Consider the following 15,442-nt stretch of genomic DNA (forward strand, 5'->3'; position numbering starts at 1 on the left):
GTGGATTGGTGGTATCCAGGTGTGTTGTTGCAAGATAGACATGGCATGGAATTTGGTCGTCATGTCCGCGGATACTGGTCATGTGCGTACTTGGGCCTTGGGACTTGGCTGTGCTGGTGGATTATGCAGCGGGGAAAGGTGAACATTAGGTTTGTACCGAACTTGGTTCCTTGGTCCCATGGCCATGTCCACCTTCGCTGCTGACATAGGTATGGGAATGACGATACCATTTTCTGACTGACTTGGAAAAGGGCGGGGGTTTACTGTGCCTCCTCGTGACACGGCCTCTCTCTGCTTTGTTCGCATGGCGAATACCAAGATTGTGAGTCAACGAAACGGCGCGTGAATTAGATTCTGGGTTTGACAGCAGTCGCCTCGCTCCTTTCCTTCCCTCTACAAAAACTACTTTTTCTTACTAGTGACCGCCTAGTCCCCTTATTGGACTAATTTCCCCTCCCGCCAAGATGTCCGCATCCCTTGACAGAACGGAATCCAGGGGATCTAAGCTAGAAGATGTCCTAAGAAAATCCACGAGACTCGAAAATTGTGCGTTAGTCGTTCTCGTTACCACAGTCGTTACACAGTCATTACACAGTCATTACCTAGCTCGCGAGCCCCGCGATAGTTTCAACAGCAGTCACAGTACATTTACTTAATCCTACCTGGATAATCATATCCAGTTCTTCGTCCAAATACACGCATAACCATCACACCCCACGGAACCGGTCACTGGACGAGTTGGTTTCGCGTCGACACCCTTACTCCTTCCCCTCGACACAGCAGCAATGGCCCCAGGGATGACAATGCTTCGCCTCAGCATGAGAGTGGTGGAGATCCAGATGAGAAGGATGAGGAAAGAAATTAAGGCGAAGCAGAGGCAGAAGGACGAAGTAAGGGTTGATTCATTAGAACAGCGAGAGGGCGGAATGGGATGAATATTGCGAGGGGACGGTAGATCTGTCGCGCATGAACTACCGACACTATTTTCTGCTTCGGAAGTGCAGTCTGGAGAGATGGTCAAGGAGAAGGTCATAACGACGAAGAAGGTGGTAGTGACGGTGATGGTGACGGAACACTGGGCATTCAACATTCGCATAACAACCGCAAGGCTCGCATACAGGCCTGCCACTTCATCATACATCGAACTCTACTACGGCACAAGAACGGCCCGAACGCTACACGAGCCGCCTTTGCCTGAAAGCTATCAAGCCAGCGCCAATTATCCTCGCTGAGTCTTACTGGTCATACACCGGCGTGCCGTGCAACAGCGCTCCTTCACCTGCATGCGGGGTAAGAACTCACCCCCAATCACCTGTATGAACTCCGCTTACGCGTTTTGAAAACCATTAGAGAGCCAAAAACCACATAATCACACGACATGCACACAATACAGGACCGTGCCCGCGCCGCACGCACGTACAGCTGATTTGGGGTGAACGGGCAATCTGATGAGGGGTTGTTGGCTTCAGCCTTGGTGGGTTTGAATGATGGAAAGTAACACCTTTATCCGTACTTGGCGATATCTTCATCCCTTTTATTTGCACCGTTTAGCTTCATCATAACAATGTCCAACCCATTTGAACTTGCGCCAGATGCTGCCGCCGGGTTCTCCGCCTCTATTGACGTCGACGATGCGGTTGTTCGCTGTAAGGGCCAACTCCAAGACTTGGTACTTTACCTATTGCCTGACGCGCCGTTTATCTAGTCTTTCCAGAAGGATCAAAGATTGTGACTGCCGTTGGTCATGGCGCGAGTCTGTGGACGCGATCCGCTCGAATCGACGTCGAAACGTCAGACGCGACACCGAAATCCTACTTCATCAAAGTCTGTCTCACGAGTATCTTACTCTAGGTTAATACACCGCAGAAAAGCGATCTGACTAATGTGAGAACAGGTCGCGCCAGGTCCGAATGGCCGTAGTATGCTAGAAGGCGAGTACCACTCAGCCGTCGACATGCGCGAAGTTCTGCCCGGCTTCTCACCCATCCCCATCGGATGGGGCGTTTTCGATTCCGACGAAGACCTCGCTTTCTTCCTACAAGCCTTCCATGACATGGATACCGAGATACCCGATATGGACCAGTTGACCAGAACGCTCGCCGAGTTTCACATCAAAAGCGAGGAGCGCTTTGAGGAGCTTACGCGGGGTCGACGCCCCGATGGCATGAAGTTCGGTTATCACGTCACGACGCACAACGGCAAGCTGTCGCAGGACAATACTTGGACGCGAACCTGGGAAGAATACTTTGTGCAGAATATGAGGAGGATGCTGGAGCATGATGAGAAGGAGGGGGGTGAGCGCCCGCAGGAGATCGAAGAGTTGCTCGAGCCGCTCTTCGAAAAGGTCATACCGAGGCTCTTGCGCCCTATGGAAATGAACGGACGGGAGGTGAAGCCCTCACTCATTCATGGCGATTTGTGGTATGGCAACACTTCGACCGATCACGAGAACAACGTGCCGATCGTGTATGACGCATGTTGCTTCTGGGGCCATAATGAGTGTAAGTGACAGATCGAGTTTGTAGACTGTTAGCTGACATTTTGCTTCCTATAGACGAGATCAGGACCATGCGCGCAAAGACACGATATCGCTTCGGCAAAGCCCAACAAAGGGCGTACCTGCAACACTATCCTGCTGCATATCCAATTGAAGATTTCGAAGCAAGGAATGCGCTGTACCATCTGTAAGTAGCCGAAGCTTGTAATCATTTGATGGAAAGACCATTCTGATACCTGCGACAGCCGAAGCCAACTCCATGATTGCGCCCTATTCCCTCAAAACCCACGATATCGTCAAACGTACGTACAAGAAAAAAAGAACTCCCAGTAAATATGATCACGCTAACACACGAAATAGCTTTACGGAGGAAACGAAGAAGCTAGTGGATATGTTCCCCGATGGCCTGGAAGGCTGGCTATCACAGCAAGAAGCGCAGAAGGAGTCCGAGTCGGCTCCAGAGAAGAATGCGTAGGCGCAGGACCGTCGTGTTGGCGATAATTTCTTCAAGTCCTTGGCACAATCAGAATGCAATAGTGTAGGTTAACGGTCGTTTGATGACAGCAATTTCATCCTTTCTCGCAATCACCAGTTCACCATTCGTCGTGAGGAGTAGCAGAGGCCGGTTGTTCGCTTTGAGCCACTCGTCAGGAATGAACATATGGTGTGCGCATTTAGCGCCTTGGACACCGAGGGTGAGTGAGCATAGCCACAGGTCCTTGTCCAGGAAGTACAGCTTGTTGCCCTGGATGCCGATGATGTGCTCCACTTTTGTGGCATCGCCCGACGCGATAGGGTGCAGTACGTGTGGAGCTGCGCCTGTTTTGTGGAAGCTCGAGCAGTCTAGCAGAGCAGTAAGTATCGTGGATGGGCGCTTGCCACCCTTGGACAACGCGATACCGATGTGTTTTCGGCCGGACGTTGGTGCTGCGTGTTGCACGATCAACTTTGGCTCTCCGTCGGCAAATATCTCCGTCTTCCCCAGGGTTGATAGCAAACTAAAGTCGTTCCATGAATATTGCGTGATGATGTTGTATTGTATCGCGAAGAGCATGTTTGGTTGGCTGGGGTGGTTAGCCCAGATTTCATCGGACGTCGGCTCAGATTTGCTGCTGATTCCATCAGCTTCTAGGTCGAAATGTACGACTGAGTCGTTCAAAACGACTAACAGCTTGGAGCCTTGATCGTTGAAGAGCAGCTGGCGTATAGGCTCTTGGTAGTGTATGTGCAGAATATCCTTGCACGCCCATTGGCCTAGAGCCTGGTACGATTTTACGATGAGCTCGTTCGTTCCGCCAATGCTCGCGATAGTCCTAGGGCTGATGGCGATTTGGGATATCCAGCTACCTGTCGCATGTTCGTACAGGAGCTGAATGCGGCTTCCCTTTTCCGTCTGGTGCAATGCCACAGCGCCGTTATCGGTACCGCACAAAACGAACTTGCCGCAAGCCGTGGCAGCTATAGCAGAGATCTCCGCTACTTCCTCTTCTACTATAACATTCTCGTCGTGCGTTGGCAGCATATCTGACATGCTCTCCGTCTCTTGAGGTTCTGTGCGCATCAAGACTGGCGGCTCCCACACATTGCATTGCGACTCGCGGATATCGATAAGACGCTCGCTGTTGGCACTGAACGTGATTTTTCGGATGGCATGATTTGACTTATGAGTTATCTTGTAAAGAAGTCTCAGCGTCTCGGCCTCGTAAAGTAATATCGCACCAGTACTGTCACCGACCGCGAGCGTGCGACCATCGGGGCTACAGGCAAGTTTTTCGACTTCGAAGTCATGAACCATGTCGATCAACGCACCTTGGGCGCTGGGATCGTACGTTGCAAGCCCTCCGTCTCGGTAGACAACGGCTAGCAAATTGATGTCTGAGCTTGGGCAGAACTCTATCGCGGCAGCAGGCTCTAAGAAGTCGAACGTTTCGGCGTTGAAGCTCGAGTCGGGCTCGCATTGACCAATCTCTTCGTTGGTATCGAGCTCTGATAGAATGATCGGATGACCACGATGTACTGTGGCAAGCATGTTCGAAGCGACATCAAGACTGGCACATGTTATGTCGCCACCAGGAAAAAGCTGGAGACCTCGTCCTGCATTCGAGTAGGGGCGCACAGTCATCTTCAAAAGTCTGCCGTCCGTGGAATCTCGTACCACCAGAACATTGTTTCTTGTAATGCCGATAATCTGGCGATCCTCTTGAGCAAATGAGAGTGCCAATGGCTCAGCGGTAACTTTCTCTTCCCACACTTTGACGCCATCAAAAACGTTCCAGAGCTTCACGAGTCTCAGTCCTGCGGAAACCAACATGTCACCCGATGAGCTGTAGTGCAGGATCTTGACCATCTCTTTATGCTGGAATGAGCAAATCTCCTGGAACGTAGCGTGGTCATATACAAACACCATCCCGCTTTGTAAGCCGACAGCAAATGTAGACTCTCCGCTCGCGACTGCAGTGGCAAGCTTCCCATGGAAAGACATACCGCAGAGCCGATCGTCCCATGAGTCGTTCGAGATACCGACTACATCAATACCCCTGCGGCTGTCATACTGAAGGAGGAAAGCACTCTCGCGCGGTACTAGGGGAGGAATGAGTCCGTAGATCGACTGAGGTAGCCTGAGTAGATTTTTGCCGAATTTGGCCACAACACGAACCAGGTCTATAGACCATTGCTGCACGCACTGCGATTTCTTGTCGATCAATGGCTTGTGCTTTGCTCGTGCTTGTAGGAAGCCGCGTAGATTTTGCGAGGCTTGTATGAGGGGTCGCAGCTTTCCAGTCGCGGCAACGTGTTCGATCCAGCTCAGGCCATTCGTTGTGAGAAACTTGTAGATGCTGTCCAACAGAATGTCGTCTTCAGAAGTTCCTCGACGGACGTGATCACTGAAATGAAGACATGCGTATTGGGCGAACGGCGACGTCTCAAGTCGGCGGTCGATGCGCACTGTGGACGGTCCAGGAGAGGCCAGCATCCGTACGGGTCTCATCTGGGAACTCTTGAGGTACTCCAGACATAACGTCGCTAGAGAATGGTGTGCATTCGTCGAGTTTGTTGCGAAAGTCTCAAAAAGCCCGTAGTTCAGCAGGTAGTCGCGGGCTGTCTGATGCACTAAGCACACGCGGCTGGACCTGTCGACAAATATGAGATTGCCACATGCTGATTTGATGGCATGTTCAAGCAATGTAATCCGAAGGTGGATTTTCAATGCATTAGCAAGTTCCGCAACGGTCAATGGGTACATGGCACACACGACGATACTTAAGATGGCTCTCGTAAGCTTCTTGCCCTCCTCGTCGGTATCCAGAATTTCCGTCAGCGTCCTTTTGTAAAGCTTGTCCATGCCAGGTGGCATCTCGTCCAAAATGCGCTCAACGTCTTCAATGCTATAAGCATGCTCTAGCTTTTCCATCACCAACTGCACCCAGAGGAAACAGCCTTCAGACTTTTGTAGTATCTTCTCAGTGAGATGTAACCGACGTTCCACTGGCTCCCGTTGAAGGTTGTGTGATTGTAGGCCGTTCTCCATGTATCTCTTGATGTTGTGTTGAATGTCGTCAGCCCCGAAACTGTGTTCAGATACCCTCGCACCTACAACGGCCATTTTTGTCCTAATCTGCGGCGTTGGTCGGCTGGTGATTAGTATCTTTATCTGATAGACCGCTTCCAGTTTGCTGATCATGTTGAGGAACACTTCGAAGTCGCGGCATTCGTCCAAAGCATCGATAATCCAGTACTGCGGTCGACGGATGGGGCACGTGAAAATACCGCCAACGAAGAGCTTCCGCCATATGATCTTCTCTTTCGAGCTATCGAACTGAACGCCAGTCTCCTTCAGCCGCAGAAGCTTCTCCCGGACACAAGGGTTCAGTAGCGCCATTTGATATGCTATGGATCGCAACATGCCACTGACCGTTGACTTAGATCGTTCTTCTAACGAGAAGAAATAGTAGCAACAGTCCATGTTGACAGCTTCAAGATGGCCCACGATCTGGCTTGCCAAGGTAGATTTCCCTGCACCGGGCATAGCATTGACCCATAAGACTTCCAGAGACTGAGGGATGGTTGGGCTCGCTGGCAGGATCATGTCATACACGGTGCTATCACGCCAGTTGCGGAACAACTCCAGATCCAAGAACCACAGACCCGAACCCGGGAGCGCGAGGTCCTCCAGCTCGCAAAGATCGTCTTCCGGTTTGTCGCGCACATCCAGATATTCTTGCAGGCCGCGCAGCATCTGCACATCGTGCGCATGTTGTTTCGAAGACACTGTGGCAAGAAATGTGAGTGGGGCCAATCGACACTGCGAATATGACTTACCATGTCGCATGATCGTTTCTATCGCCTGACAGAGCGAGTTCCGAAGAAGGATGAAGTCCGGGTCTTTGGGACTTTCGAACTTGCATATGCCGCGGTGGTTCTTATTCATGGATATCCTTTTCTCATGTTCGTAGCCTAGAACAGCGGAGTCCGCGCTGACTATCATTTGTGATGTGCCTGCCCAAGTTTCCAAAGTCTCGTAGAAGGAATATAGCTGCAAGGTCTTTGAGAAGCGTGGGAAGTCATTGTTGATGGTTTGTATCATGACGGAAGCGGGTTGAAGGTCCTTGACATAGGGTTTGGCACCATGAAACGGTGAAAGAGCGACGAGTAGCTCAGCCGACTTGGCGCTGTCGGATCCTTTGTGCGGAGTACCGAGGAAGAAGATGCTTGCGATTCGACCTGCGATGTCTTCGTAGTTGAGGTTTCCATGAGCCTCGATGTGCGCCTCCCATTGTTAGCTTCATGTCCTGTCAGGTACAACGCCGGCCTTACCTTTTTCACAAGAAGACCACCCATACTGTGCGCAACGAAAATGATCTTGGAATGCGGCGTCTCTCTCATTGAAGGAGAACTCTGTATGGAAGCTAGTAGCGTTCCAGCGATGTGGTTTATGTTGAGGATACTCGATTTGGTGTTCATCCAGTCAGACTTGTATCCGAAGCTGTGAACGCGGGCGTTCTGGAAGCCTGGGTCTCTAGACAACCATTCTTTCGGCCAAAAATGTTCCAGCCTTTTGGTGCTGCTCCAGGTCTTCCGAGACCCTCCTTGTAATCCATGCACGAAGATAATGTCCACCAGAGGCTGAGGTGAACTGAAGAGCGTGTTCAGTCCGAGCGGGCCGAAGACATCTTCATCGTTGAAGTTCGTTGAATCGGCTATCGAGAGGGAGGATAGGACGCGCTCTAGAGACTCGGTGTCGAGAGTGTCTTTCGTCTTTCGTCGGCGGCCGAACTACGCTCGATGTGTCAGCATCTCATCTCGCCTCATTACAGATGGTTGGCGTCTTACGGGATAGTCCATTGCGTCCGAATCTACTTATCTTCATGCCGATAATAGATCCGCCCGAAGTCGTGGATAGATGTTGCGCATGTCCGCCGATCCGAGGCTGGAGAGAACCTCAGTCTCAATGTCAGACGCGCCAAGCCGTCTAACACACGTTTGTGTCCGAGTGTGACTCTCGGATGATGACCACAACGGTATTGAAACGTAACGCCGGTGCTCACGTAATGCAGTAACGCGGCACGGGTGGGCTGAGTGCATGCCGCATCTGCAGGCGAGCAACATGGGCACTTGGGCTGGATATCTGTGACACGTACAGCGCATCGCCGATTGCTGCCTATGTAAGGAATTGAGTCGGCTGCTTGCAGTGTTAATACCTGCTCGCTGTTGCGTCTGGTCCAAAAACCATCGACAAAATGGCCCGATCCGCCACAACCGTCATTATTGGAGCAGGCATCAACGGATTAGCCACAGCCTTCTACCTGGCGAGCGCTTGCAAGAACGGAGAAACTATTGTTATCGTCGAGACATCTCCAGATGTCGTGAGTTCTGCGTCTGGAAAAGCTAACGGCGTCTTGTCGGATTACGGTCGTATAGCTCCTACTGCTGAGCTGGCCCATCTATCATGGAAGCTGCACCAGCAACTTGCGATATCGTATGAAGGCGCCATCAGATGGGGATACGCAAAAACCGTGAGGCATAAGTTGTTGAGTGCGAGGGACCCAGTGCCTGAGTTTCACACCCAGTATCCTTTGCCAGAATGGATCCGCAGGCGAGACCAGTATTGCCAGGTGACCATGGGTAACCCACACGATTGTGCACGCTTGTACGTATACACGACCTGATGTAGAACGCTCTCGGCTGATCGATCTAAGGGACACGCGCAAGTTTATCGACTTCCTCCGTCAGAAATGCGAAGAGTTTGGTGTCAAGATGCTTTTTAAGTCGGAGGTTCACCGTGTGCACGCTGAACAAGAAGAGCTGACAGGAGTCACGATCAAGCACAACGACGAGCTCCGCGAAGTCGAGTGCGCTACACTCGTGATAGCGGCAGGATCATGGAGTGGGAGAGTCCTTGAGAACTTGTTCCCCTCGTCTAGTTTCCAGCTCGAATTTGAGGAAAGTGATCGATCGGCAGGTAACTGGCTGATTCTGAAGGCCCCGCGCCCTTCGAACACCGACTATTGCCACCAAGTGTATGTCGAAAACGTCGCTGGAGCGCCAGTAGAAATATCCGATTATCGAGACGGACGACTCTACGTAGGCGGCTACGTTGGCGATGCCGAAGTCATGCCTGCAACAGCGGTAGAGGTGATACCTCAAGCCGCGTCGATCGCCGTTATGAAGGAAATTGCTTCACAGTTCGTAGATATCGACGATATCGAGCTGGCAGTGTTGGAAACCGGGCGCTGTTATCGACCGATCCTGGCTGAGGGTAGGCCAATCATTGCAAAAGTCCCAATGCGCACTTTGATGGGGAAGCTCTCTAATGCAGCACGAGGGCCGTATATGCCGGGCGGTGTTTATGTCAATACCGGACAAGGTACAAGTGGAATCTGCATGGGCCCTGGCAGTGGATTGGTCATGAGCGAGCTCATCCGCGGGGTGCAGCCTTCAGCCGATATCAGTGGCTTGAACTTGCCCGCGTGACAGACAAGCCGTTTGTCGCCCGATCCATGAAGGAACCCAGTTTGGCTGATGCGAAGCACACACCGGCGGCTATGACCATGTGGCGAATCGTCGTGTCTGCGACCCTCATACCGTAACAAAATTGTGTATGCGTTAAGGGAGCAACAAGATAGTCGTGCTATGCGCACGATTCGAAAAGAGAGATGATGGGTTGATGAAAGTGAGTCGTGGTGCGACGCGTCTCTCATCCGGAGACGAAAAGAGGGGCTGGCATCCCGACGCGTCCCGCCCGCACGCTATCGAATGGCTTGCCAAGACTACCTCATCAACCCCCTACCTCATCAAACCACAGCGACCCTAACAACGATAAGGGCTTGGCATCGATGCATAAAGTGCTATTTTGTACCTAGGTAGTCTTGAGGCTCGAAGAACGTCGACAACTGCGCGTCGTGTCCAGGCCAAAGAGAAAACACGACTTCCACATCATGTTACGAACATCGATGCGGTCGGTGATGTGCGGAAGTACGCTTCATTTATAGTATTCATCTCTGACATTCGCATTCATTACTTCAACATCACTTCTCCTTGATGTGAACGCCAACTCCCTCTCCAACCTCCCAAAATGCCACAGTCCTCTCCGCAATCGTCTTGGGGTTCAGCACCTTATTCTCCGGCGCTACAACTCCCTCGACATAAACCAGCCCGATATGCACGCCACTATCACTGAACGCACGACTGAAGCTCTCCACCATATTCTTCTGCGAAGCCTTCACCAGACTCAGTGAAAGGAGTTGCGGTACCGGATCCCATGGCAGGTGGCTATTCGTAACGAGAAGAGCGGGCTTGAGCGAGGAGTTTGACTTGGCCAGGCTCTGGAGTTTGGGTATGTAGTGCTGTGCTATGACGTAGAGGGCTAGATTGGTTGTCTGTTGTTTCGGTTAGTGAATTGCGGAATGGTGGTCTCGGAAATGGATAGTTTACCTGGAAGTCTTCCTCAATCTCCTCCACGCTGACACCCAGGACATCGTTCGGCTTTATACGAGCAGCGTTGAAGAAGACGACTTCTACGTCCTCGCCTTCGGTCATGCTGTCTAGCTGCTTTAGTACATCCGGGATAGCCTTTGTATCCGCAAGATCGATGCGCAGGGTGTCGACTCTGACGGAGGAGTTGCTTTTGCTGACAAAAGGCGCATCTTCCTTCTCGAGACGTTCTGTGTTGCGCGACAGAAGGATGACATGCTCAATGCCTTTAGACGCGAATTCAGAAGCCACGTGATTACCGATTCCTGGCCCCGCGCCGAAGATGATGAGGGTACGTGTCATGTTGAAGTATTCAGGGTGTGATGCCGTCGATGTGGTATGCGGGAAGTGATCTTGCCGATGGGGCTGGAGCCTCATAATTTATACCCCGAAGCTCCTAAGAACTACATTTCAAATCATAATGTCGTCAAAGGTCTCGCTCGCGTATCTTACTATTGCCTAGCTGCATCCGAATAATGCTTCCGGATGGCTTTCGTCCCGAGGTCGTCCACAGGGCGTACTTGGGCTTATAAATTGAAGCTTGCTGCTGCAGCACATACTGGTACATGATGTTCCCGGAGGTTGCAGAGTGGTGGGATGGAATGTTGGTTTTCAGGATTGCTCGAAAAAGAAATGTTCGTCATGATCCCAGACGCGTCAGGCTGGACCCACCTGTATTTGCCCATCGCGCTACGTTAGCGCCTCGCGTCATATACCCATCTCCGCTCTCGATCGCCTCACCGACGTTGTTAGTGATTCCGGAGGCTGAATTACTAACAGCACCATGTTGTTAGGGTGAGAGTGCGCGTTGCTTAGGCATGGTCAAGCTTTGGGAAGCTTTCTGTGCTGAGTAAGATGCGAGGTCTGCGGGGTCGCTACCAGATCTACGACCGTACCAAGATCTCATCTCATGTCACGCGAATTCCCGGTTCGCTACTTCATCGCCATCTTGATGCATAATGTGAGCGCGAGAAACAATGAAGATAGGCAAAGGCTGGAATGTATCGCGTCGGCTCAGAATGACTCATTTTGACCAACCCTCTTTGGGCCAGATAAGGCGCACCTTTATATCGAGAACGAGCCGCGAACATGTTCCACGATGTCTTTTCCTTGATCCGCTTAGAATAACACCATGTCGCAACGAACAAGAGATACCACGCTCGCCAGCGGTTTCACAAAGACGATACATAAGAAACCGACCGCCGCCTTAGACCCAGCTTCCAACAAATTACCAAAGCCGCTCAACGTCCTCATAATCGGTGCATCTCGCGGCATTGGAGCCGGAATTGCATACGCATATGCACAAGCGGGTGCCGCGTCTCTCATCTTAGCAGCAAGGTCATCTTCAGCCCAAGAGCTAGCAGCAGTCGCCAAACAAGCTCAAACCCTCAACTCTTCGACAACCATTAAGAGCCTGGATTTCGACATAACATCCAACGAAAGCGTTGCGCAACTTGCGAGGAACGTGAAAGAAGAAGTGGAAAGGCTGGACGTTGTGATCGTCAATTCGGGGTACTCAGGACCGGTAGTGTTGAAAGTCGACCAAGGCAATCCGCAAGATTTCCAAGATGTATTCGACGTAAATGTACAAGGCACATATCTTGTTGCGCATCATTTTGTTCCGCTGCTAAAGGAGAGTGATGGCGCGAAGACGTTTATCGCCATCAACTCCTTTGCAGCATGCATCACCAACGGACACATTGCGAATACTGCGTATTGCATCTCGAAATTTGCGCAGGCACGTCTTGTTGAGTTTTTATCAGAGCAGTATGGTCCGGATGGTATACTAGCGGTTGCTGTGCATCCTGGGGCTGTGAATACTGAGATGGCGGATAAGACTACGCCTGACAGCTTCCGTTCTTGTGAGTGCATCCCTGTATAATCGTGGTATTGTTTTGCTGACTTTGTAGATCTCACAGATGATGTTGCTCTTGGTGGCGCGTTTTGCGTGTGGTTAAGCATTGAGAAGAGGATGTGGTTGAATGGCCGATTACTGGGTGCGACGTGGGATGTTGACGAGTTACTGGAGAAGAAAGCCCAGATAGAGGAGCAAGACTTGCTCAAGTTTGGTTATAGGGTTGGTGATGCTTCCGCCGTCGGAAAGCGAATATGAAACTGGTCGTATGACAGGCTACATCTTGTTTTCGGGCGTTGCCTCCCAGTCTCTTTCCCAATCTACCAATTCAATGACGTTGCCTCGATCATACATACACGATCTCCTGTAAGTAGCAGAAAGTACAGCTCGTAGGTGCGTAGAACTGTACTTACCTACGTCTGAGCCAAGCGAAGCCTTCCGTAAACTGGTGCCGACAACGCGCACTTCTAGAAAGGCGCCTAGCGTGGTCTGGTCTGTGCACAAGTGGCTGTGACCGTGAGTACGTCGTGCAACCCGGCCGGTAGCTATTGTCGCAAAGTTATTGTACACAATAGCGACACCAAATGTTCACCTTAATCGACGTGAAGGAGACTCGCGAGGGTAGGTTGTTGATCACCACTAATATAAATAGCTCTTTTGCTGCATAGCTGCTTGTTACCTACACTTTCCCCTCTATCGCTAACAATGGAAGACAGAAATGGCTTCTCCCGGATTTCCCTACCGCTAACCTTTCGACTTCGCGCGGGTCTACGCGACTAGTGGAGGGGCTGGAAGGCCAATTTATACACCACAGCGACTGATTGAAGCTCGCAACCTATGCTCTGCTCTATATATCGACAACGACATAGCAGTGCGAATTCATGATAATAACCCGAGCTGCACCGTCTTTTAGCACGATATAAGTATATACCATGACACAACGGCGCAGCCTTTGCTACGAAGTCTCCACTACACATCGGAAAGTTCTCGATCTTCTGCCTATATACCATTCACTTCATCTGCGACAGATGTCATGGCTGCGTCTCCACGGACCACGACAATGAGCAGCGCCACGGTCATTCACCGAGCGAAGGGAGTCATCACATGGTGGGCTCAGCGGCTCCCTAGGAGTATATAAACGCAGGCCAGCCGCCCGATGAACGACCTCAACACCCACCGACGAGCTCAACTCTTGTAATCAGACTTCTGTAGCTTTCAACCTTCTTCTCAAAGTCTTTACCAGCGGAGCGCGCTCGGCACGATCTTTCACTCCGATCTCACGACCACCCACTCGCACCACCACAAGACATCAAAGAGCTTCACAATGTCTTCTTCACCCGACCGCTCAACTACGACTGCTTCCGTGCCTCTACGGAGGGTCGGCGACACAGTCGCCCATGAAACTGGAGGACTCGCTACCAAGGCTGATCTTGACGAGGTCAAAACAAGCATCGATCAGCTCAAGGCCGAGCAACAAGTGATGAAGTCCCTGCTCATCCAAATACTGCAAGCTGGAACTGCTGCGCCACGTGCTGTACCAGATCGTGACACTCCAACGGTCCCTACGGGTGGTCTCAAAGTCAGTGGAGATTCTGCAACAAATGTTCCATCTGAGACGCAGACCGACGTAGAGCTCCGTCATTCTAGCTTGTAGGGCCCCTTGCTAACCAGATTCAGTTTGTCACACCTCAGATAGATGTGGAAGATGTGCATGTGGCGCCTGTAGCCTCCGTGTTCGAAGAGCAAGACGCATCGGTTAGTTAGGCTCCGTAGTATTTCTGACCTGTTCGTTAGTAACAACTTCAGCTTTCCCATCAGCATGCCAACATCACATCCGTTAGCGAAGTGCCAGTTCGAGCAACAGCTATTCATACCTCCCCGACCACGGCTGCGCTGTCATCAAAGCCAGTAGAACCAAGCGCGCCTACGCTTAACGAAGAGACGGTCTCCGCCCAGGCCGCTGCTCAAGCCGAAGAAGACACACTGTCGGATGAGGAGTTGAGGGAACTTCGGCCGCTACGTCAGCAATCGACACGTCTTCTCTGTATCAATGAAGACTTTCGCTTTAAGACTTTAGTTGGCCTGTACTGCGCTCTCAAGTCGAGGAACCCAGCCCAGACTTCATCCCGGACCCGCCTTCCTGAGAGCCAGCTGATCAATATGGCGCGCTACGCAGAATTCGACATTCTTCGAGGCATAGATCGAAGGGTCATACGGAGGCAATTGGCTTCGGTCCCATCGCTCATACTCAATGAGTACTCAACTCGTCGGCAGGAGATGTGGAGCAGCTTCAAGTATAGCAGCAACTTCTCCGCGCTGATCCATAGACATCAGCGGTCTGTGCGTGAGGCCTTGAGGCAGAGTAGAAGAGTCACCCGGTCGCAATCTCCTCAGCAGATAGGAGCTTTCGTCAAAGTTCCTCGTGGCCGTGCTGGATACCGCTATCGATCCGCGTCAAGGTCTTCGAGCGCTGACCGTGGCGGCAATGCACCGGTGACAAGTGACAGCGATTTCTCCTTCCCGAGAACTCGCACACAAATCCCCTCCTCGATGGCACCTGGCACGCTCGTGGCGTATAGCGACATGCTTATGGACGCTGATTTGGCCCTCCTCAAAGAGCCCACGTCGGCTAAGCCACACCACATCAAGCTCGCCAACGATCTTCGCAGCGGCACACTCGTCGAGTTTTACGACAAGCTTGTGGAGGCCAACACCTTGGTATCCTACCTCAAGCACGACGAAGCCCTTCAGCATGCGCTCGTTGAAGTCTATCAAGCCATGGGCACAGCGCCGTTCTGGAAAGACTACCTACCGCTTGATACTCACGAGCTTATGAGGCTAGCGAAGCAAATCGAAGATGATGCTTTTCGCCGCCTGCTAATGGACGTGCATAGCGGGAAAGCCGAGGTTTCCCATGAAAATGCGTACATTCGATTGACGGCGAGGTATCGTCCGGGAACCGATGCCATAGGTCTTAGGGAATTCGCAGGCAAGGCTGCAAAGTTTCTCGACCCGATGGAGGTATAGGGTGCAGAGTCTCTTCTTCGGATGCGCGGCACGCTACGGAGATAGCGTTGGCGCAAACTCTAAGACAGACCTGTTACCCAGGCGGAAGGGTA

General features: G+C 51.7%; 6 protein-coding genes across 6 annotated transcripts; 4 read left to right on the forward strand and 2 right to left on the reverse strand.

Annotated features, from left to right (window-relative positions):
• Positions 1-1,564: 1,564 nt before the first annotated feature.
• Positions 1,565-2,972, forward strand: J4E87_010524 (uncharacterized protein; the record flags this gene model as incomplete). The annotated part of the gene is made up of 5 exons (XM_049382097.1): positions 1,565-1,646; positions 1,706-1,824; positions 1,895-2,501; positions 2,555-2,684; positions 2,858-2,972. 5 exons carry the CDS (start codon positions 1,565-1,567, stop codon positions 2,970-2,972), a joined length of 1,053 nt encoding a protein of 350 aa, XP_049228175.1.
• A 48-nt stretch (positions 2,973-3,020) lies between these two features.
• Positions 3,021-7,381, reverse strand: J4E87_010525 (uncharacterized protein; the record flags this gene model as incomplete). Its single annotated transcript, XM_049382098.1, has 3 exons — positions 3,021-6,766; positions 6,818-7,265; positions 7,313-7,381. The coding sequence occupies 3 exons, from the start codon at positions 7,379-7,381 to the stop codon at positions 3,021-3,023; spliced, it is 4,263 nt and encodes a 1,420-aa protein (XP_049228176.1).
• An 854-nt stretch (positions 7,382-8,235) lies between these two features.
• Positions 8,236-9,469, forward strand: J4E87_010526 (uncharacterized protein; the record flags this gene model as incomplete). The annotated part of the gene is made up of 2 exons (XM_049382099.1): positions 8,236-8,620; positions 8,670-9,469. The coding sequence occupies 2 exons, from the start codon at positions 8,236-8,238 to the stop codon at positions 9,467-9,469; spliced, it is 1,185 nt and encodes a 394-aa protein (XP_049228177.1).
• A 554-nt stretch (positions 9,470-10,023) lies between these two features.
• On the reverse strand, positions 10,024-10,771 carry J4E87_010527 (uncharacterized protein; the record flags this gene model as incomplete). The annotated part of the gene is made up of 2 exons (XM_049382100.1): positions 10,024-10,374; positions 10,430-10,771. The coding sequence occupies 2 exons, from the start codon at positions 10,769-10,771 to the stop codon at positions 10,024-10,026; spliced, it is 693 nt and encodes a 230-aa protein (XP_049228178.1).
• Positions 10,772-11,600: 829 nt separating this feature from the next.
• On the forward strand, positions 11,601-12,581 carry J4E87_010528 (uncharacterized protein; the record flags this gene model as incomplete). Its single annotated transcript, XM_049382101.1, has 2 exons — positions 11,601-12,330; positions 12,379-12,581. 2 exons carry the CDS (start codon positions 11,601-11,603, stop codon positions 12,579-12,581), a joined length of 933 nt encoding a protein of 310 aa, XP_049228179.1.
• A 1,066-nt stretch (positions 12,582-13,647) lies between these two features.
• On the forward strand, positions 13,648-15,350 carry J4E87_010529 (uncharacterized protein; the record flags this gene model as incomplete). The annotated part of the gene is made up of 3 exons (XM_049382102.1): positions 13,648-13,950; positions 14,001-14,078; positions 14,229-15,350. 3 exons carry the CDS (start codon positions 13,648-13,650, stop codon positions 15,348-15,350), a joined length of 1,503 nt encoding a protein of 500 aa, XP_049228180.1.
• Between the last annotated feature and the right edge of the window lie 92 nt (positions 15,351-15,442).

The sequence above is a fragment of the Alternaria ethzedia genome (assembly GCF_023757985.1).
Source record: "Alternaria ethzedia strain BMP 0044 chromosome Unknown scaffold_50, whole genome shotgun sequence".
NCBI classification, from domain to species: Eukaryota; Fungi; Ascomycota; class Dothideomycetes; order Pleosporales; family Pleosporaceae; genus Alternaria; species Alternaria ethzedia.